General features: G+C 44.5%; 1 protein-coding gene across 8 annotated transcripts in view; it reads left to right on the top strand.

Moving 5' to 3' along the window:
• Positions 1-24,189, top strand: part of SLC12A4 (solute carrier family 12 member 4) — a 743,054-nt gene that overhangs the window by 314,921 nt on the left and 403,944 nt on the right. For all 8 annotated transcript variants that reach the window (XM_072117770.1, XM_072117769.1, XM_072117767.1 and 5 more), the window contains one exon: positions 966-1,207. In XM_072117770.1, coding sequence (XP_071973871.1) covers positions 966-1,207 — 242 coding nt within the window. The remainder of the gene's footprint in view (positions 1-965; positions 1,208-24,189) is intronic.

Genomic DNA, 24,189 nt, shown 5'->3' on the forward strand with positions numbered 1-24,189 from the left:
GTGGAAGTGTTCCACACAATTCTAAACTGGTGGATATAATTGTTTGAATGTCATTATAAGGCTATAAGACTAATAGCCTATTACTTATATCTATATTTCTACAATAAATAAAAATAAAGTGAAAGTGTCATTGGAGCGGCTCCTTACCACAGTTCTATGTGTGTTGTGTTTATATGTCTGTCTTTGGAGTTCTGCTGCAGTGCATATATATTAAATTGGATTGAACCCTTGATAAATCTGCTGGAAGTGTTCTTATGCCATGTGGGCTGTTTGCAACGTCACTTATAGACCAGAGTAGGGACTGACGTCAATTTGCGCCAAAACTTGTGCCTATACGAAAAGTTGCAAATCTTGAATTCAGTCCTCTTGTGAAAACTATACAAATGAAATTGTTTCCAGCAGGGTCTATGTCAAAGTGACTTTACACTGTCCTATAATCATTTGATATAACAGCACAAAAACAATGTCTGACATGGACAAATAAAATATTAAATTGCAGAAATTGTTAAACAGTACGGAAAATAAAATGATCATGTCACTTTTCTTGTGCGTCCTGGCATAGCTTTTCAAGTTTTTTTTTTTTTGTTTTTGTTTTTTTAAACATTGGCTCAGATTCCATACTCTCAGTAAATTTTCTGACGTAATAAATGGGATGTGACCCTACCACCTTTCCTTAACCCTCACCACCATACCAGTACTTGCTTTTTACCCAATAAGGCATTGTTGCACACTATTTTTTTTTGCATACTAAAAAGATGTTAATTAGAGGTGTGAAACATACTAGTGTTAATATATATACAACGTGTTTAGGATTTATTTGAGTTTTAATTTTCCCTTTTTTCGCACAAGCAATTTATAATGTGTGAAGCAGCTTTAAATCCACCACCTAATTCTAAGTTTATCAGTATTGTAGTTGAATGTTTGTTTTTTAAATGCACATGACATTATACATTTTTATTTTTTAGGTATACATTGTTCCCTCCGCTGCTGTATTTCCATCTACAAACTCTCATGAAAATTCAAGTTCCCAGCTAAACAGCATACGACTATATGGAACAATCTTCCTTACCCTGATGGCATTTGTTGTGTTTGTCGGAGTGAAATATGTGAACAAATTTGCCTCTCTTTTTCTGGCTTGTGTAATCCTCTCCATTTTGTCTATATATGCAGGAAGCATTAAGTCTATTTTTGAACCACCATGGTTTCCGTAAGTAATTTTGTTTGTAAAATCTTTGTCTTGATGATGCATTACTTAGTTATTGTCTAAAGGAGAGCTAAAGATGTAGCTTTCTTGGGAAACAGACATAAGTAAAATTCACTGAAAGAATGAAGCCTAACCCCCTATTTGCTAATAGGATGTCACTGATTATTAATATATATAATATTTCCCCCCCCCCCCAGTATAAAATAATTATAGACCCAAATAATATATATAGAATTGGAGAATGGGATCGGCACCACTGGAGTAATATAAAGTAAGAAGTATACAATAACGGCCAAAAGCTGTACCAAAAACTACCAAAATTGTAAATAAACACAGATGTACGCTATATGAACAAAACTATACAATTTTATTAATAATCCAAGAAGAGCACAGCAAGAACAAACAACAATAAAAACCATTAAAAAGTGTGCAGAGCACACAAGTATAACAGGCAAAGCAACCCAGCATATGATAGTGCTGGTTGCTCTGCACACCACCAGCTCCCCCTACCTGCAAAGAACCCCTTCCTCTGCACAGATGTAAGGCAAAGTATGAAAATGCATAAATTGGAAAACCTTGCTGGGTCCCAGAACCAAGGTACGGTTTAACTGAGTGTTGAATTGTATAAAATCTAGGGAAAAACCCAAAATGCTAAAAAAAGGTATGGTATAGCATCCCCCAGTATAAAATAATTATAGCCCCAAATAATATATATAGCATCCCCCCCCCAGTATAGAATAATTATAGCCCCAAATAATATATATAGCATCCCCCCCAGTATAAAATAATTATAGCCCCAAATAATATATATAGCATCCCCCCAGTATAAAATAATTATAGCCCCAAATAATATATATAGCATCCCCCCCAGTATAAAATAATTATAGCCCCAAATAATATATATAGCATCCCCACAGTATAAAATAATTATAGCCCCAAATAATATATATAGCATCCCCCCAGTATAAAATAATTATAGCCCCAAATAATATATATAGCACCCCCCCAGTATAAAATAATTATAGCCCCAAATAATATATATAGCATCCCCCACCAGTATAAAATAATTATAGCCCCAAATAATATATATATATATATATATAGCATCCCCCCAGTATAAAATAATTATAGCCCCAAATAATATATATAGCATCCCCCCCAGTATAAAATAATTATAGCCCCATATAATATATACAGCACCCCCCCTAGTATAAAATAATTATAGCCCCATATAATATATATAGCATCCCCCCAGTATAAAATAAATACGGTATAGCCCCAAATAATATATATATATATATAATATATAATATATATATATATATATATTATAGCATCCCCCCCTCAGTATAAAATAATTATAGCCTCAAATAATATATATAAAGCACCCCCCCAGTATAAAACAATTATAGCCCCAAATAATATCTATATCATCCCCCCCAGTACCTTGAATTCACTGCCATGAATTCACTTTTTGCACGTCACATTCACTTTTCACCTTACTTGTTCTAGGTGGCACTTTATCGCGTTTTGTTTTTATCCGTTTCATGTCCCATACATTGATATTGTGGTGCATAATATATACAGGGGGTCCCCTACTTAAGAACACTCGACTTACATTCGACCACTAGTTACAAACGGACCCCCGGATATTGGTAATTTATTGTACTTTAGTCCTAGGCTACAATAAACAGCTATAATAGTTAACACAGGTGTCTGTAATGAAGCTTTATTGTTAATTCTGGATCTTATGACAACCCAACATTTTTAAAATCCGATTGTCACAGAGCCCAAAAAAGTTCTGGCTGGTCATTTTATCATTATAAAATATACAAATGTAGAGAAAAATAGGAAAACATGTCTCACATACCCTTATATCCAGAAACTTGCTTTGAGGATAGTGGAGGCTTGTTTGGAGTGCCCACGTGTTGCTGGCTTGTTTGTCCAAAAGTAATCCAAGTAAAAAAGAGTATACGTGGCACATCCCATATAACTTCAAAACTTTATTCTTCTTACATTAAAAAAAGTGCAGGAAAAGTGACATGTAGGTAATCTACCTACGCGTTGCAGCTTGCTCTCATGCCTTAGTCATGGTGTGAATAAAAACAACAATAGTATGCAGATGTGTAGCTAAGAGAGGACAAACATTAGCCAACATTTTATCCCCCAGTTTAATCAAAACCAAACCCCAAGACAAAACTTGGTTGTCAGTGAAAGGATTCTACAAATGTGGGGGATCACGTTGTAATGTCTGTCAGTATGCAATTAACAAAACATTGGAATTCAACATCAACCCACAGAGATGTACTCTATGTACTGACATATATGTAGGGTGCACAGTCCAAAAATTAAAAACTAGAATCAGCCAACACATAACAAATATTAAAAATGGTGATACCAATGCTTCTGGAGCAGTTAAACATTTCATAGAATGCCATAATCAAGACCTTTCCTCCCTCGTCCAGCCCGAGGGGGTGATTGGGGGAAAATGCTCCTCAGACGAGAAGCATATTGGATTTTAACACTAGACCAGGTATCCAAAAGGTATGAATTCGAAAAATGATTTATCTTATATATACTAATCAGTTAATACATTGCAGTATTAATTCACTACTGACTGGTGTATGCATACATAAATACCGTATACATTCTTTCTCCATCTAAGATAAAAAAAAAAAACATCCCTTTGTCCTTTTCCCCTTTTTTGCATTTATTTTCTACCTGTATCTCTGCTGGAGATTGTCCTATATAACCATTACAAGCATTACAGACACTGTAACAACTACAATCAATGATGCATGTAGTTTTGAACACTGAATCTCTATTGTTACAAGGTGTCAAGTTGTTTCTCACACTGTTATGTAAATGTTTGTAGCTCACAGTATGTGTTACATTGTTTGATATGCAAAGGTGTGTGACTCTCAGTATGTGTTACTTTATTTGCTAAATGATTCAGGGCTGCTGCCAATGTGTCTGCAGTTCACACTGCTACCAGTCTATTAGGAACGGTTTCATCAAACCGGACATGACACAGTTAATTAATCAGGTGCATGTAGGTATTTAACTGCATTCTATTGTTTTTTTTATTCACACCATGACTAAGGATTGAGAGCTAGCTGAAACACGTAGGTGGATTACCTACATGTCACTTTTCCTACACTTTTTTTTTAATGTAAGAAGAATAAAGTTTTGAAGTTTTATGGGATGTGCCATGTATACTCTTTTTTACTTGGATTACTTCTGGATAAAATATACAGTTCCGACTTACATACAAATTTAACGTAAGAACAAACCTACAGACCCTATCTTGTATATAACCCGGGGACTGCCTGTATCCGGTAATATATATAATTTTATTTTTGTGTATTATAATTTTTTTCTCTGTGCTAGCTATCATCTTGGCGATTCTACCCTGATTTTTTTTCTCCCTTAATTGAATACTAACTGCACAAGTGCCGCCTTTGTCACTTCTGGTGGTCTATTCCAGACCGTTGTGATAACCACGTTTTGACGACCTCTGTCCGGAGGCAGCACTTGGAGGCATTGGCACCAGCTTCAACACACCCTTAATAGAGTTGTGGCTAACCTAGCACAACAAAATCCTTCAAATTAACACCACAAGCTACAGCAATACTACTCTGAGCACTGTCTGTTCTGACACCCTCAATCCGTCCCTGTGAACGAGTTGTCAGACAGCTAAACTATTTTCCTATCAATTCATTGAGCTGGATGCAGGGGGTCCTTTTTCAACTTTTATTAATAAGATTAGTGTAAATCTACAAGAAGATAACAGTATAAAGTACAAGGTAACAGCATATATCAGTAAATAACTTTCTGTAAAATATATGAATTATATAATAACTCACTGACTATGATGAGTCCCTTAACCCCTTAAGGACACAGCCATTTTGTAACTTAAGGCTCAGTCCCATTTTTTGGATTTTGACTTGGGTCACTTTATATGGCCATATTTTTTGAACCCTGTTACTTATCTAAACGGTTCTGAGATTGTTTTTTCCCTACATGTTGTACTTCATTTTAGTGGTAAATCTTGGCTGATAAGTTTTACATTTATTTACAAAAAAAATTAAAATGATGAATTTTTAAAAAAATGGTGCCATTTTCGAGCTACTGGCAAAACCACTTCTCAGGCATGTATCTATCTGGTCTTCCCATGTCCGCCTTTCTATATGCTACTTCTGGTGGATGTGCATTAGTGGGTGATGTCACTTCCAGTTTTGGCTTTGATTCTAATACCTTAGGCCAGATTAGAGAGGTTATTTTACTTTAAGGGCGGGTTGCCACCAGTTTTTGCCACCAGTTACTCCCACCAGTTTTTCTTGACTATACCCCTGACGGAGCAAGACTTTCGGTGTTGTTATTCCTCTGGGCAATGTTCAATACTTGTTTGTAAGCAAATATCTTGACTTGTTCTGAGGGCTATACCTTCCATACTTCTATAAAGGTTACTGGGATCTTTTTATAATGTATATTTCATTATTTTGACCATTGTTTGACTTTTTCTGTGTAAGTTGTCTATTAGGTTGTCGGTGTTTAGGTTTAAGATAACAAAAGGGGATAATGAATAATGTCCCACCTCATGCCTGGCACATTTGAAGGCATCTCTACCTGTTTTCTACTCTCCTCAAAAATGTGGTACTCATTCGGAGACTTTTAGAATGGGGTTGCAAGCTGCCACCATAGCTTTCATCTGATACAGCCAGGGCCGGCGCTATGGGTAGGCAAAGGTGGCAATTGCTCAGGGCCCCTGAAGGAAAGGGAGAATCTCTTCTTTCAAATGAATCTTGAATTTTGTTTCTAGGTGCTATGGATCCAGAGATATTCAGGTTTAAAGTGAGAATATCAGGTGCCATTTTTATATATAAAAATCACTCCCAACGGCAGTTTAACAGTTATTATCTCCGTTTTCCTAAATTTTAGAAACACAAATTTCATATAAAAGAGGAGACTCTCTTCTTTCATAGGAAAAAAGAAGTAAGGTTCTATGTGTCACAGAGCCAGAGATGCAGCCCCCTGAAATTAACCCCCCCCCCAATCCAGATTCTTAGCCATCAGGCTGCAGGGAGCATTTGCTGCACACAGGAGCTGCTGCACCTCACAGATAATGGAAATATTCACTGCAGACAGGAGCTGCAGACTCTAATTACAGTTCATCACTAGAGATGAGCGAACATACTCGTCCGAGCTTGATGCCCGTTCGAGCATTAGCATTACTCGAAACTGCTCGTTGCTCGGACGAATACTTTGCCTGCTCGAGAAAATGGCATCTCCCGCCGTTGTGATTTTTGGCGGCCAGAAACAGAGCCAATCACAAGCCAGGAGACTCTGCACTCCACCCAGTATGACGTGGTACCCTTACACGTCGATAGCAGTGGTTGGCTGGTCAGATCAGGTGACCCTGGAATAGACTAGCCCCTGCCCGCGCTGCTCGGATCATTCTCTGTCTGGATGCCGCTAGGGAGAGAGCTGCTGCTGGTCAGGGTAAGCGTTAGGGTGTTCTATTAGAATAGTGTTAGGCAGGAGTGATTCTACAAGAACCCAACAGCCCTTCTTAGGGCTACAATAACATTTTATTTTACTTTTTTTTGGTTTGCCTGTGGCTGGGCTTGCTGCCTTTAGTAGTGCAGCTAGTACTATATTGTGAGTAATTTGCAGGGAGACTTGCTACCGTTGTGTTTAGCTCTTAGTGACACACATATCCACCTTAAACACCGAAGTGGGACAATTTATTAGGGGTTTGATTTGAATTAGGCACAGTCTGCTGGTTTATGTTTTTCTACGTTTATTTCTTTATATAACTGTCATCAGGCACAGCACAAAATCCAGTTGTGTGCTGTCAGTGTAGGTTAGAAACTAGCCATAGCAATAGGATAGCATCGTTTTGTTTAAAAAAAAAAAAAAAAAAGAAAGAAACACAAAAAAATAATTTAAAGTTTACACTTTAATTTGGAAAATGTTTAACCCGAGGGCTAGGGGTAGAGGTCGAGGGCGTGGACGTGGGCGTCCAACTACTGCAGGGGTCAGAGGCCATGGTCCTGGGCGGGGTGAGACACCACCTGCTGATGAGGGAGCAGGGGAACGCCGCAGAGCTACACTCCCTAGGTTCGTCATGTCTCAAGTTACTGGGACTCGTGGTAGAGCACTGTTGAGGCCAGAACAGTGCGAAGAGGTGATGTCGTGGATTGCGGACAATGCTTCTAGCCATTTGTCCACCAGTCAGTCTTCCACGCAGTCCACCCATGTCACCGAAATCAGCACTCCTCCAGCTCCTCCTCCTCAGCCTCCTTCCCCCCAGTCTGCCCCCTCCTAGCAAAATTTGGCATTTGAACCGGCATACTCTGAGGAACTGTTTTCTGGACCCTTCCCACAGTCACAAACCACTTGTCCGGTTGCTGCTGAGCTATTTTCCGATGCCCAGGTTTTCCACCAGTCGCAGTCTGTGGGTGATGATGACATTATTGACGTAGTGGAAGAAGTGTGTAAAGAGGTGTCGGACGATGAGGAGACACGGTTGTCAGACAGTGGTGAAGTTGTTGTCAGGGCAGGAAGTCTGAGGGGGGAGCAGACTGAGGGATCGGAGGATGATGAGGTGACAGACCCAAACTGGGTTGATAGGCCGGGTGAACACAGTGCTTCTGAGACGGAGGCGAGTCCTATAGCAGAACAGGTTGGAAGAGGCAGTGGTGGGGCCAGACAGAGAGGCAGGGCCAGAGCTGGTGCATCAGCGCCAAATGTTGCCCGTAGTCAAGCTCCCGTGGCGAGGGCTAGATTTTCAGAAGTCTGGAGGTTCTTTAAAGAAACATCGGATGACCGACGGACTGTGGTGTGCAACCTGTGCCAAACCAGGATCAGCAGGAGTTCCACCACTACTAGCTTAACTACCACCAGTATGCGCAGGCATATGAATGCTAAACACTCAATGGCACCAAGCCCGTTCACCTCCGGCCGGGCACACCACTGCTCCTTCCCCTGTGTCATCTGCTAGTCAGCTCCCTGCCCAGGACCCGGCCCAAACACCTCCCGTGCGAAAACCCCATCTTCGCCTCCACGATCCTCCACAGCATCCACCAGCGTTCAGCTCTCCATACCCCAGACGCTGTAGCGCAAAAGGAAGTATAGTGCAACCCACCCACACGCCCAAGCCCTCCACGTCCACATCTCCAAAGTGCTTAGCCTGGAGATTCTGCCCTATAGGCTGGTAGAGACCGAGGCCTTTCAAAACCTCATGGCGGCGGCCACCCCTCGGTATTCGGTCCCCAGCCACCACTACTTTTCCCGATGTGCCGTCCCAGCCCTACACACAAGCACGTGTCCGACAACATCAACCGTGCCATGACCAACGCCGTTTATGACAAGGTCCACCTGACCACGGACACGTGGATGAGTGCTGTCGGGCAGGGCCACTATATATTGCTGACGGCACATTGGGTTAACTTGGTGGAGGCTGGGAACGAGTCTGACCCTGGGGCTGGTCATATACTGCCGACGCCGAGGATTGCGGGGCCTACCTCGGTCCAGGTCTCAAAGGCCTACTATGCCTCCTCCCACCCCTCCTCTACCTCTTCCGAATTACCATCCGTGGGCATGGCGCCATCAGTCGGTAGCTCTAGGCACAGCAGCAGTGCCGTCGCTAAGCGACAGCAGGCGGTGCTCAAACTGCTGAGCCTAGGTGATAAAAGGCACACCGCCCAAGAGCTATTACAGGGCATCACGGCGCAGACTGATCTGTGGCTGGCACCGCTGAACCTGAAGCCAGGCATGGTTGTGTGTGACAACGGCCGTAACCTGGTGGCGGATCTGCAACTCGGCAGACTGACACATGTGCCATGCCTGGCCCATGTGTTAAATCTCATAGTTCAGCGTTTCCTCAAGACATACCCCAATCTGTCTGATTTGCTCACGAAGGTGTGCCGTATCTGTGCGCATTTCAGGAAGTCCAGCACAGATGCTGCCACTCTCAGGGCAGCGCAGCGCCACCTCCAACTGCCTGCTCACCGACTGTTGTGCGACGTGCCCACGAGGTGGAATTCAACATTAACCATGTTATCCAGAGTTTACCAGCAGCGCAGAGCGATTTTAGACTGCCAGATGTCAACTTTCACCAGAACTGGTAGTCAGGTCAGTCAGCTTCCACAAGTCTACAATGAGGAGTGGACGTGGATGTCTGATATCTGTCAGGTGCTGAGTAACTTTGAGGAGTCAACACAGATGGTCAGTGGCGATGCCATTATCATCAGCCTCACCATCCCACTGCTTGGCCTGTTGAAAAACTCTCTGGTCAGCATGAAGTCGGAAGCTTTGCGCTCGTCACAAGAGACGGGGGAAGAACATTCCCTTGTTGATAGCCAAAGCACCCTCAGGTCTGTTTCGGAGGAGGTGGAGGAGGAGAATGTTGGCGAGACAGAAGAGGTGACCATTGTTCAGTCCTTCACTGTAAAGCGTGTATGGGCAGAAGAAGAGGAGTTGGAGGAGGAGGAAATGGAGAGTCAGGCCAGTGAGGGGAGTGAATTCAAAGAATTTATTCCAGCACCGATTACTGGGTATTCACTCTCCTGGACCAACGGTACAAGCAAAATCTTTCCACTCTCATCCCTGGAGAGGAAAGGAGTGTGAGAATGCATGAATACCAGCAGGCCCTGGTGCACAAGCTGAAACAGTATTTCCCTTCTGACAGCGCTAGCGGCAGAGGGCGTACTTCTGCTGGACAAGTAGCGAGGGTGAGTAGGCGAGCAGACCGCTTGTCCAGCTCTGGCAGGGGTACACTTTACAAGGCCTTTGCCAGTTTTATGTCACCCCAGCAAGACACTGTCACCTGTCCCCAGTCTCGGCAGAGTAGGGCTGATCTTTACAGAAAGATGGTGAGGGAGTACGTAGTTGACCATACCATCGTCCTAAATGCCTACTCAAAGCTACTCACAGCTCCCTACAACTACTGGATTTCAAAGCTGGACATGTGGCACGAACTGGCGCTGTATGCCTTGGAGGTTCTTGCCTGCCCTGCCGCTAGCGTGTTGTCCGAGCTGGTTTTCAGTGCAGCTGGTGGCATCATCACTGATAAGTGTACACGCCTGTCGACTGACAGGCTGACGCTTATCAAGATGAATAAAGCCTGGATTTCTCAGAATTTCCATTCTCCACCTGGTGAAAGAAACTCAACCTGAATAATGTATGCACTCCTCCTCCTCATTTTCCTCCTCCTCCTCCTCCTCCTCCTCCTCCTCTTTGTACACTAAAGCAGAGGAAACTGGCTATTTTTTCCAGGGCCAACTGGCTATAGCTATAGTACTCTGTGTATTTAATTTTTCTGGAGGGCCACCTACCCGGTCCTCTTTTTCAAACTATTTTTTGGACTGCCACATACAGGCACTCAATTTATTTAATTTTTCTGGAGGACCACCTACCTGCTCCTCTGGTTTGAAAACTTTTTTGGACTGCCACATACAGACACTATCCAAATTGAATTGTCTTCATAGCAGCCTCCACACGTCGTCTTTTTAGCTGCCTCCACAAGTTGTCTCCATTGCTACCTCCACACGTCATCGCCATAGCTGCCTCCAAAAGACGTCCATATAGCTGCCTCCATACATGGTCCCCTTATCAAACGAGCTGTGTCAGGCAGAATTTTGGGTTGTTTATATGGCTTCCACATCAAACTTGTTAACTTTGTCGCCACCCTGCTGTGTATTCCACAAAATATACTGGCAAACTTTTATCATTTACAATATAATTTCAGCGCTTCTTACGCATCTGTTTACATTCCCCTCACCCGCCATAACCCAAACTTATAAGAACTTGATCTTATACAAAAGGTTCTTAGAGGTGCTGTTTGGGGAGTATCCGAGAGACAGGGGCTTGGATTGGCGAAAGCTCGCCTGGCAGCGGAGCGCCAGCTCCATCCCAAGATCCAACTAACATAGTTTTAACTGAAGCACCTTTAATCTACTACTAGTTCACTGCCTCCATACATGGTCCCCTTATCAAACGAGCTGTGTCAGGCAGAATTTTCAGGTGTTTCACCAGATACATAGTGGAACTCGGCCCATCTGTCGCCGCCATGCTGGAGACCTGAAGTTGCAATCATAGCAGCGCAATATGAATGCCCCATACTGTCGCTCTTAATCATGGAAGTCGACTCCATGGCTGCCTCCACATGTCGTCCCTTTATCAAACGAGCTGTGTCAGGCTCATTTTTCGGGTGTTTCACCAGATACGTTATGGAACTTGGTCACTATGTCGCCACCATGCTGTGTTATCGACTAAATATACCGTCAGCCTTTGGTTCACATAGGAAATCATTTCAGTGCTTCTTGCTCACCTCCTTTGGTGAAACCTGAGTCCATTTAGGGTATGTCGCTATGTCGCTCTAGCCTGCCACTGCTGCCCCTGCCTCTGCATGCCGTCCCCTATAGTGTCAGGGTCAATTATTGGATGTTTTAGATGCTATATAGCCTCATTCGGTCACTCTGTCATGGCCATGCTGTTGCCCATAATTTTGGCATAATGGTGCGATTAAGCAGCCTCAGAGGCATCCATGCATGCTGCCCCTGCTGTTTCCTTTCCATTTCGGTGGTGTTTCCATCCTTTTGAGGTTCCCAGGTGTTTGGCCAAGCTTCCCTGTGCAGAGCCTTGGTCCCCTTGAAAAATACTCGAGTCTCCCATTGACTTCAATGGGTTTCGTTATTCGAGACGAGCACTCGAGCATCGGGAAAAGTTTGTCTCGAATAACGAGTACCCGAGCATTTTAGTGCTCGCTCATCTCTATTCATCACCTTCTATTTACAAAACATTCTGCAGAATCCTGAGCTCAAAGCAAGAGAGTTGAGAACGTTACAGAATGTTGCACATAGTACTGACAAATGTCCCCCATGTAATTCTGCACAGTATCACCAGTGTGTCTGAGGGGGATACTGTGCAGAATTACAGGGGTGCAGCAGGAGATCAGCACTCCTCCAGGAGAAGCCCCTGCTGAGGAGGTCACTGGGTGCTGGGTGTCACACACCTGGGTGCTGCTGTGAGCGTTATCTTCATTCTGGGATGTGGGAGAAGCAGAGAGGAGCTTGTAGCAGGATCACATGTAAGTGCCTGAATCTAACATTACACTTTAACTGTGCCAAAATTGCGCTTAAACTGTGTTAAAGTAAAGTGATTAATAAGAGGCAGGAAATTAACTTATCACAGATGGTTGTAGCTTTTAAAATTCTGGAAAACAGTGCGCCAGAATTTAGGTGCAACTACTACACTTAGGCGCACAAAAGTGATAAATGTGGCCCATTCTCTCTTATTCCCTTTTATTTTGTGATAGTTTTTTTTTTGGGTTGACTGATACGATGAACATTCAATCCTCGCCTAATGTGACTACACCGCGACCAGAACATGTCCATAAAGTTATATGTAACACCAAAAACACACACATGTCCTGGAATAAAGTTTTTATTTCCCATCATCCTCCATTATTTACACCTATGTTATGACGTTCTCACTCTCATTCTTATGAAGCGCGGAGGGTTCTGTTATTGTGCAGCTAATACAATGGCGCACATCTAAAAGTGACTTTTATTATCTCATTAGAGAGGTTTATGGATATATAGTTATTTATTTGGGTTACCATTGTCTAAGGAACAGACAATGATACGTCTGTGTGAATTTTCTGCAGTTTCCTTTGCTGCATATTTTGGTGAATATATTGGTGAGGGGTTTGTATGATCTCCTCACATCTTACTGTTTTAGGAAAGTAGATTTTCTTTATATAAGTATCTAGATTTGTACATATTTTAAAGGAAATTTTGAATGTTAATTGCCAAATGCATCGCCTGGTTGTCTGCTTTCAAAATGATATAGGTTTTATGGCGCCTTTACTTTTTATTCTGTTTTATTGATATATATTTGCAGGTTGTGACTGTCTAAAAATGTCTAGTTGAAAAGCAGATATCTAGTTATTACAGTTTTAGTGATATTATGTGGATTTATTTATGTGAACATATCAATAGGGCACATTTGTGAACTCTACACATGTCCATCTATTACATTTAGGAGAGGTAAACATTTTCTGTTTGGATTAAATTTTTTGCCATCAAAGTAAAATTTTAAGTATTTTTAATAAAATGTTTCAATTGGAATCAAAATTGCATGAAGGCGCCTATGTCTATAAAATCTTTGATGCAATTTTGAAAATGGGTCAAGTGTCTGCTTTCAGAAAATATCGGTTCCTCTCCCCAATGGGCCTCAGTCTAATCAACCTACCAGTAATTTTTTGGAGTGTGGGAGGAAACCGGAGGACCCAGAGGAAACCCACGCAGACACAGAGAGAACATACAAAATCTTTGCAGATGTTGACCAGCGCTGCAAGGCTGTAGTGCTAATCACAGAGCCGCCATGCTGCCCATAAATCTCCCTATCATTTATCTATCTCCTATAAAATTCTCCCATATTACAGTTTGTTTTACCATACTAAAGGAACCTCTTGCTGACTGTGACTGGTCATAACATAGTTTTATTTTGGCGCCCCACTTTTAGTTTTGCCCAGGGCACCACTTTGTCTAGAACCGGCCCTGGATACAGCACATGGTCATCTCAGCCCCATGCATTTATATACAGGACTTGTTTACTACGCCACAATAGCTTTTTTTACATAACATCTAATTGAAGAAATGTTTATGTATGGCAATTTAATGAAACTGAATGTGAATGCCCAGACAAGAATACCCCTTTAAGGACAAACGACTTACAGACGACCCCTATTTAAAGATGGACCTCTTTGCCCCCGTGACCTCTGGTGAAGCTCTCTGGAAGGTTTACTATAGACCCAGGCTGCAATGATCACCTGTAAATTGTCTGTAATAAAGCTTTATTGATGATCCTTGGTCCCATTACAGCAAAAAATGTAAACTCCAATTGTCACTGGGGCAAAAAAAAAAAGTCTGGAGTTATAAGGATAAAATATACAGTTTCGATTTGCATACAAATTCAGTTTAAGAACAAACTTATGGACCCTATCTTGTACATAATTATATATATTATACTATGCCTGTATTTTAAAGGTCTCTGGACGTCAGATTACGAGATATGAGACGCCTGATGATCAGAAACGACCTATTTATAAATTACTCTGTTTATCATATGTTCCCTCTAATAGTATGTAGAGGATGTACCCAGTATACCACATAAGATACTCTGAGCCCCTGCGAGCAGTGTGCAGCTGTTTTGACTTTGGCCTCATTGCCAGTAACTCAAGCCAGCATTGTCCGGGGCTCATACTGTATAATACGGACTTATCCTCTCACTTCTCATCTGATAATGCTCCACTGAATACACACCTCTTCCAGGTTGCTTGGTGAGATGCCTATTGGGGCAGACAATGCAGTGTTAGTCAAGACTGTTTTATGCAGCAGGAGATTCATATAAGTATCTGATGCTGGATGATAAACTAGGAGATTTTAGTGGATTTAAGACTAGTCATACTTTGCACTTCCTATTAGTTGTCTTAGTTGGTTTACTTTACAGCAGAAAACTAGGACAAATTTTGTCAAGTCAGCATTATTTTTGGATCAGACAGTTTTAGCATTAGGCCATGCCCCTTTAATAGACCATGCCCTTTTGTTGAACAAGTGGTAGGGAAGCCAGAAACCTGTCTAACACCTCTGTCTAATAACTGTGTTAAACTTTTTTTTTAGTACAAATTACGACACAATTATGTGGCTGTGGTGGTGGCTTGCAACCCTTAACTAAGAGTCTCCTGATGAGTCTCCCCCATTTTTGAGGCGAGGACAAAATGCATTGAATTGCCCCCCAATGTACCTAGCGTGAGGGGGAGCATATCCATTATCCCTTTAAGATCTTTAATCTGTAACTTGAGACCCCTTTCACACAAACATAATGGGGCTTATTTACTAAGGGACCTCGGATCTCATTTCCGTTGGACTGTTCATGGCTTTTGGGGTTTGCAGCGCTGTGACAGGGATTTAGAAGTGTTGCAGGGATTTTGGCGACGACTTTCATGCGACAGACGATCAGACGGATTCGGACTGATGTGGGATTTAATATTCAAATTGTGTCGCATCCAATGCACTTACATTCACCGGGAAGAAGAAGCTGAACTCCGGCGGACCTGAGCGGGGAAGCGAAACATGCAGGATTTCGGACGCATGATCTCCAAGTACCCTCCCCTCTAAGCTATCAGTTTCTCATAGTTTTTACATCTCTGCGTTTCTGCCAGAAATTCTTTCCGAGACTGAGAGACGGGGCTATCCCACGTACGTGCTATAACCAACTTAGCTATAAAAAGCATTTTAGGAACAGCCAACTTTTTCCCCCACTCTCCTTTTCTAATATCATAGACTTAGAGGAGCGGACTGGATGGAGTAATTAATTCTCACCTTACAGGTGGCTTCCAGATAGTCGAATATCTTGGTTAATTTTTGTCTTCCAAACGCCACACACTACAATTTTGCATTGTGACTAAAAAAGCCAGTTGAGCGCCTGGAAAATAGCCAATAAGATATGGAACTCCTAATCCCCCTTCTTCAGGGGGATAACAAAGGAAAGACATCTTGATCCAAGCCCGTCTCTTCCCCCATTTCAAGTCCCTGAGCAACCCCTCCACTATTCTAAACAATTTCCGGGGGAGCCATATCGGAGAAACAGCCAGTGGATAAAAACCGTAGAAGAATCATTTTTGCAATTCCCTGTCCGCCCTGGAGAAAGGCATTTTTGTAAAGCCCGAAATGCTCTGTCTAAGAGGGTTGATGTTTAATTCCACAAAACGCCCCAAATCCATTAGAATCCTGATCCCAAGGTATTTAAAGGAATCATCCCTTTTAAGGACCGTTATCTGCATTCCCTCCTCCTGTACAACTTCATCCAGGGGGAGGAGAACTGATTTTTCCCAGTTAAACCTCAGCCCAAATCTCCCCAGGACTTTCCAGAGGTACCGCCACTCCACCCTGTTGAACGCTTTAACTGCGTGGAGCCACCCCTCATCCCCAACTGTATGTCTGAAACCAGCCTGTGAAGATTGAGTCACATATTCCCCCCTAGCCTCCACCAGGATTTGTATCTACTGATGGCAATCCTTGAAGACCTCAGAAAAGCGTGCATTCATCCCCGGCTTAGCGTTGGCTGATTAAAATACTAGGAAACCTCAGCAGCATGCGCCAATTTAAAATTTTTAATACAATTGCTTACATCACTTTTGGCGAGACACGTTCACCGGAAGTCATCATTCGGCTCCACAGATGTGGTCGGGAGCATCAATATGGCGGTGCCGGGTGTCTTTAGCTTCCTGGAGCCTCAGACAGTTGGAAGGAGGTCCAGAGGGGACTAGGAAGGTTGCCGCAGCACCAATCGTACCCTGGACCCCTGGAGTAAGGATAGTGTCCCGCTCCCCTTAGTAACTCCCCCATACAGTCCCACTTGGAGGTGACAGGGAGAGAACTTAGGGGAGGGGAGTTGGGGGTTATTTAACTTCTCCACTTCCTGTCCCTGCATGGTAAAGGGTCATTCTCCAAGTGGGGCCGTGATGGGGGATGCTAGGGGAAAAGAAACATAAAAAATTATAATCTGTACATATTTTTAACTTCTTTTGATACAGGTGATTTTTTTATAATCAATGTACAGGCAGTCCCAGGAATATGTGCAGGATTTGTTCTTAAGTTGACTTTGTATCTGCAAAAGTCTGAACTGGTATACTTTATAATTGTAGCTCCAGACAAAACTTTTTTTTTCATTCCGGTTACCATTGGATTTTCTAAAACTTCATTACGGACGTCTTACAGCTCAAGACATTGCAGCCTGGGACCAGAGCAACACATCCTGAGAGCTTCATTAGAGGTCATTGTGGGAATAAAGGTCCGTATGTATCATCTTGAGGAAACTTAAAGGACATCTACCATCAGATTACCCGATGGTAGAGGACTATTGCTTACTGTCCCGTTTGTGTGACCCAAGCTATATTTCTGATATCTTTGCATGACCACGTTACTCTAAAAAATAAGCTTAATAAGTATACAAATTACCCTGTGGTGCTCTGCACAGAACCATCAGGCTCCATTATAATATAATTAGAGATGAGTGAGCACTAAAATGCTCGGGTGCTCGTTATTCGAGACAAACTTTTCCCGATGCTCGAGTGCTCGACTCGAATAACGAACCCCATTGAAGTCAATGGGAGACTACAGCATTTTTCAAGGGGACCAAGGGTCTGCACAGGGAAGCTTGGCCAAACACCTTGAAACCTCAGAAAATGATGGAAACACCACGGAAAGGGACAGGAAACAGCAGGGGCAGCATGCATGGATGCCTCTGAGGCTGCTTAATCGCATCATTGTACCAAAATTATGGGCAACAGCATGGCCATGACAGAGTGACAGAATGAGGCTAGATAGCATCTAAAACATCCAATAATTGCATGCCATCTTCTATAGTGTCAAGGTCAGAGGAAGCGGCAGGCTAGAGAGTGTCATGGCGACATACCCTAAATGGACTCAGGCTTCAAACCAGTGGGTGGCAGAGAGGAACCAAAGGAGGTGAGCAAGAAGCGCTGAAATGATTTCCTATGTGAACAAAAGGTTGACGGTATATTTAGTCGATAACACAGCATGGTGGCGACATAGTGACCAAGTTCCATAACGTATCTGGTGAAACACCCGAAAATTCTGCCTGACACAGCTCGTTTGATAAGGGGATGATGTGCTATATATCCTCTTGCGCTCCAGCGTCTGGGGTATAGAGAGTTGAAAGCTGCGCATTGGTGGACGCTGTGGAGGATCGTGGAGGCGAAATGGAGAGGAAACAGCAGGGGCAGCATGCATGGATGCCTCTGAGGCTGCCTAATCTTGGGATGGAGCTGGCGGTCCGCTGTCAGGCGAGCTTTCGCCTGTCCAAGCCCCTGTCTCTCGGCTCCTCCCCACCCAAAATGGGCCTGGGGGCCAGAAGCGTTTACTTTGAAAAAATTATAATTTTCAAAGCAGACGGGGTCGTTTGAATATTTCATCTAGGAATAATGGAATAGCATAGCGGTTCTATTTTTAATAGTTTTTTCGGATATGGTTCCATGATTAAGAGCGACAGTATGGGGCATCCATATTGCGCTGCTATGATTGCAACTTCAGGTCTCCAGCATGGCGGCTAAAGATGTGCCGAGTTCCATTATATAATCTGGTGAAACACCCGAAAATTCTGCCTGACACAGCTCGTTTGATAAGGGGACGATGTATGGAGGCAGTAAAGTAGTAGTAGATTAAAGGTGCTGCAGTTAAAACTATGTTAGTTGGATCTTGGGATGGAGCTGGCGGTCCGCTGCCAGGCAAGCTTTTGCCTGTCCAAACCCCTGTCTCTCGGCTCCTCCCCAAACAGCACTTCTAAGAATCTTTTGTATAAGATCAAGTGTAGTAGTGTTCTTATAAGTTTGGGTTATGGCGGGTGAGAGGAATGTAAACAGATGCGTAAGAAGCGCTGAAATAATATCGGTAAATGATAAAAGTTTGCCAGTATATTTTGTATTTTGTGGATAACACAGTAGGGTGGCGACAAAGTTAACAAGTTTGATGTCCAAGCCATGAAAACAACCCAAAATTCTGCCTGACACAGCTTGTTTTCTAAGGGGACGATGTAAGGAGGCAGCTATATGGACGACTTTTGGAGGCAGCTATGGAGATGATTTGTGGAGGTAGCAATGGAGACGACGTGTGGAGGCACCTATAAAGACGACGTGTGGAGGCTGCTGTGGAGACAATTAAATTTGGATAATACCTGTATGTGGCACTCCCAAAAATTGTTTAAAACAGAGGACCGGGTAGGTGGCCCTCCAAAAAAATTAAATACATAGAGTTCTATAGCTAGAGCCAGTTGGCCCTGGCAAAAAAAAGCCAGTTTCCTCTGCTTTAGTGTACAAAGAGGTGGAAAAGGAGGAAAATGAGGAGGAGTGCATACATTATTCAGGTTGAGCTTCTTTCACCTGGTGGAGAATGGAAATCCTGAGAAATCCAGGCTTTATTCATCTTGATAAGCGTCAGCCTGTCAGCGCTGTCAGTCGACAGGCGTGTACGCTTATCAGTGATGATGCCACCACCTGCACTGAAAACCTGCTCAGATAACACGCTAGCGGCAGGGCAGGCAAGAACCTCCAAGGCGTACAGCGCCAGTTCGTGCCACATGTCCAGCTTTGAAACCCAGTAGTTGTAGGGAGCCGTGTGATCATTTAGGATGATGGTATGGTCAGCTACGTACTCCCTCACCATCTTTCTGTAAAGATCACCCCTACTCTGCCGAGACTGGGGACAGGTGACAGTGTCTTGCTGGGGTGACATAAAACTGGCAAAGGCCTTGTAAAGTGTACCCCTGCCAGTGCTGGACAAGCGGTCTGCTCGCCTACTCACCCTCGCTACTTGTCCAGCAGAAGTACGCCCTCTGCCGCTAGCGCTGTCAGAAGGGAAATACTGTTTCAGCTTGTGCACCAGGGCCTGCTGGTATTCATGCATTCTCACACTCCTTTCCTCTCCAGGGATGAGAGTGGAAAGATTTTGCTTGTACCGTGGGTCCAGGAGAGTGAATACCCAGTAATCGGTGCTGGAATAAATTCTTTGAACGCGAGGGTCACGGGATAGGCAGCCTAGCATGAAATCTGAGAAACAGACCTGAGGGTGCTTTGGCTATCAACAAGGGAGTCTTCTTCCCCCGTCTCTTGTGACGAGCGCAAAGCTTCTGACTTCATGCTGGCCAGAGAGTTTTTCAACAGGCCAAGCAGCGGGATGGTGAGGCTGATGATGGCGGCATCACCACTGACCATCTGTGTTGACTCCTCAAAGTTACTCAGCACCTGACAGATATCAGACATCCACGTCCACTCCTCATTGTAGACTTGAGGAAGCTGACTGACCTGACTACCAGTTCTGGTGGAAGTTGACATCTGGCAGTCTACAATCGCTCTGCGCTGCTGGTAAACTCTGGATAACATGGTTAATGTTGAATTCCACATCGTGGGCACGTCGCACAACAGTCGGTGAGCGGGCAGTTGGAGGCGGCGCTGTGCTGCCCTGAGAGTGGCAGCATCTGTGCTGGACTTCCTGAAATGCGCACAGATGCAGCGCACCTTCGTGAGCAAATCAGACAGATTGGGGTATGTCTTGAGGAAACGCTGAACTATGAGATTTAACACATGGGCCAGGCATGGCACATGTGTCAGTCTGCCGAGTTGCAGAGCCGCCACCAAGTTACGGCCGTTGTCACACACAACCATGCCTGGCTTCAGGTACTGCGGTGCCAGCCACAGATCAGTCTGTGCCGTGATGCCCTGTAATAGCTCTTGGGCGGTGTGCCTTTTATCGCCTAGGCTCAGCAGTTTGAGCACCGCCTGCTGTCGCTTAGCGCCGGCACTGCTGCTGTGCCTAGAGCTACCGACTGATGGCGTCATGCCCACGGATGGTAATTTGGAGGAGGAGGAGGCATAGTAGGCCTGAGAGACCTGGACCGAGGTAGGCCCCGCAATCCTCGGTGTCGGCAGTATATGACCAGCCCCAGGGTCAGACTCGGTCCCAGCCTCCACCACGTTAACCCAATGTGCCGTCAGCGATATATAGTGGCCCTGCCCGGCAGCACTCGTCCACGTGTCCGTGGTCAGGTGGACCTTGTCAGAAACGGCGTTGGTCAGGGCACGGATGATGTTGTCTGACACGTGCTGGTGCAGGGCTGGGACAGCACATCGGGAAAAGTAGTGACGGCTGGGGACTGAATACCGAGGGGCGGCCGCTGCCATGAGGTTGTGAAAGGCCTCGGTCTCTACCAGCCTATACGGCAGCATCTCCAGGCTAAGTAGTTTGGAGATGTGGACGTTGAGGGCTTGGGCGTGTGGGTGGGTTGCACTGTACTTCCTTTTGCGATCCAGCGTCTGGGGTATGGAGAGCTGAACGCTGTGCATGGAGACATTGGTGGATGCTGTGGAGGATCGTGGAGGCGAAGGTGTGGTTTTCACACGGGAGGTGTTTGGGCCGGGGTCCTGGGCAGGGGGCTGACTAGCAGAGGAAGCAGATGACACAGGGGAAGGAGCAGTGGTGTGCCTGGCTGGAGGTGAACAGCCTTGGTTCCATTGAGTGGGGTGTTTAGCATTCATATGCCTGCGCATACTGGTGGTAGTTAAGCTAGTAGTGGTGGAACCCCTGCTGATCCTGGTTTGGCACAGGTTGCACACCACAGTCCGTCGGTCATCCGGTGTTTTTTTTAAAGAACCTCCAGACTTCCAAAAATCTAGCCCTCGCCACGGGAGCTTGACTGCGTGAAACATTTGGCACTGATGCACCAGCTCTGGCCCTGCCTCTCCGTCTGGCCCCACCACTGCCTCTTCCAACCTGTTCTCGTCGAGGACTCTCCTCCGTCTCAAAAGCACTGTGTTCACCCGGCCTATCAACCCAGCTTGGGTCTGTCACCTCATCATCCTCCGATCCCTCAGTCTGCTCCCCCCTCGGACTTCCTGCCCTGACAACAACTTCACCACTGTCTGACAACCGTGTCTCCTCATCGTCCGACACCTCTTTACACACTTCTTCCACTATGTCAACAATGTGATCATCACCCACAGACTGTGACCGGTGGAAAACCTGGGCATCGGAAAAGAGCTCAGCAGCAACCGGACAAGTGGTTTGTGACTCTGGGAAGGGTCCAGAAAACAGTTCCTCAGAGTATGCCGGTTCAAATGCCAAATTTTCCTGGGAGGGGGCAAACTGCGGGGAAGGAGGCTGAGGTGGAGGAGTGCTGATTTCGGTGACATGGGTGGACTGCGTGGAAGACTGACTGGTGGACAAATGGCTAGAAGCATTGTCCGCAATCCACAACATCACCTGTTCGCACTGTTCTGGCCTCAACAGTGCTCTACCACGGGTCCCAGTAACTTGAGACATGAACCTAGGGAGTATAGCTCTGCGGCGTTCCCCTGCTCCCTCATCAGCAGGTGGTGTCTCACCCCGCCCAGGACCACGGCCTCTGACCCCTGCAGTAGTGGGATGCCCACGCCCTCGTCCTCTACCCCTAGCCCTCGGGTTCAACATTTTCAAAATTTAAGTGTAAACTGTGTTTTTGTTTTTTTAAGAAAATGATGCTATCCTATTGCTAAGGTTAGTTTCTACCCTACACTGACAGCACACAACAGGATTTTGTGCTGTGCCTGATGACTTTTAGTTTAAAAAAAAAAAGAAAAGAAAGAAAAAGACTGCCTAATTCAATCAAACCCCTAATAAATTGTCCCACTTAGGTGTTTGAGATGGATATGTGTGTCACTAAGAGCTAAATATAACGTTCGCAAGTCTCCCTGCAAATTCCTCACAAAATGGTACTAGCTGCACTACTAGTGCCAGCAAGCCCAGCCACAGGCAAACCAAAAAAAAAAAAAATATATATATATAACGCTATTCTAGCCCTAACAAGGGCTGTTGGGTTCTTGTAGACTCACTCCTGCCTAACACCAAGCTAATATAACACCCTAACGCTATCCCTGCAGCAGCAGCTCTCCCCCTAAAGGCATCCAGACAGAGAATGATCCGAGCAGCGCGGGCAGGGGCTAGTCTATTCCAGGGTCACCTGATCAGGCCAGCCAACCACTGCTATCGACGTGTAAGGGTACCACGTCATGCTGGGTGGAGTGCAGAGTCTCCTGTTTTGTGATTGGGTCTGTTTCTGGCCGCCAAAAATCAAAACCGCGGGAGATGCCATTTTCTCGAGCGGGCAAAGTATTCGTCCAAGCAACGAGCAGCTACGAGTACACTAATGCTCGAACGAGCATCAAGCTTTGACGAGTTTTGTTCGCTCATCTCTAAATATAATGTATTCATGACCTGTGCCTTGCCAGCCATGTTCTGAGAGATGGTGATGTCATTGGCTCTAAAATCATGTCTGCAGAAGCCCCTGGGTGTGAATAAATTATATTATGTTGGAGCCTGATGGTGCACTGCAGAGCACCACAGGCCAATTTGCATACCATGCAAGTAATTTTTTACAGTAATGTGGCTATGCAAACATATAAGAAACTGCGCTTGGGAAACAAAAGGCTGGGACGGGGAGGTAACAGGTAAGTAATATTCATCTATCATCAGGTAAGCAAAGTTATCCTGCACAGGGCGTTCAAAATGCAGAAGATCGGTTCAGCCACCAACCTATTTCCTCAGCATGCGGTCTTATATACAGGAGACCTAAAGGACGCATATTATCATATGCCAATTTACCCACCATCCCAGAAGTTTTTCAGGTTCACAGTTTCTTCTCCAAAGGGGAAAATTTATGGAATTTTGTTTCTCTTTCCAATACAGGACCTTACCGTTTGGAGTCTCATTAGCCTAAGGACATTCTCCAAAATAGAGGTTGGGGCCAATTTAAAAACGTGAAAAGTCCAAATCATTCCATATTTGAATGACCTGGTAATAAATGGAAAGATGGAAGAGGAATTGATTGCGCACAGGAACTTATTTCACTGCTGCAACAGTTGGGATGGATTATCAACTGGGAGAAGTTCAGACTTACTCCCAGCAGGGAGACAAATTTAATAATGTCCTTAGAAAAATAGTCTCCAGATGTCCTTTCTTCCCACAGAAAAGAGAAAGCTTATGATACAAAAAATAACATCCTTTCTGGAATGTTGCAGCTGTACAGTGAGGGAGGCGATGAAGTATAGTGGACAGAAGAAGAACATCTAAAGAATGGGATTCCATGGCCTGTAAAAGTCATACAGACAGATGCAAGTTTGGCAGGTTGGGGAGCATACCTGGAGGTATCTCCAAGGCTTAAGGCCATTTGAGACCGTTCCTCAAATTATCGAGAATTGAGAGTTGGGAAGCCTTGAAAGGGAGCTCCCAATATCTGTCATATCAAAATTAATACAGACAATGTGGCCATGGCAGCCTATCTCCATCTTTAAGGAGGCACCAGGAGTCAGAATCTGCTACACCTATCTCCCAAATGGATGCTTTCAGTCATAAATGGTTGCTCCT

The sequence above is a fragment of the Engystomops pustulosus genome, chromosome 7 (genome assembly GCF_040894005.1).
Source record: "Engystomops pustulosus chromosome 7, aEngPut4.maternal, whole genome shotgun sequence".
In the NCBI taxonomy this organism is placed as follows: domain Eukaryota; kingdom Metazoa; phylum Chordata; class Amphibia; order Anura; family Leptodactylidae; genus Engystomops; species Engystomops pustulosus.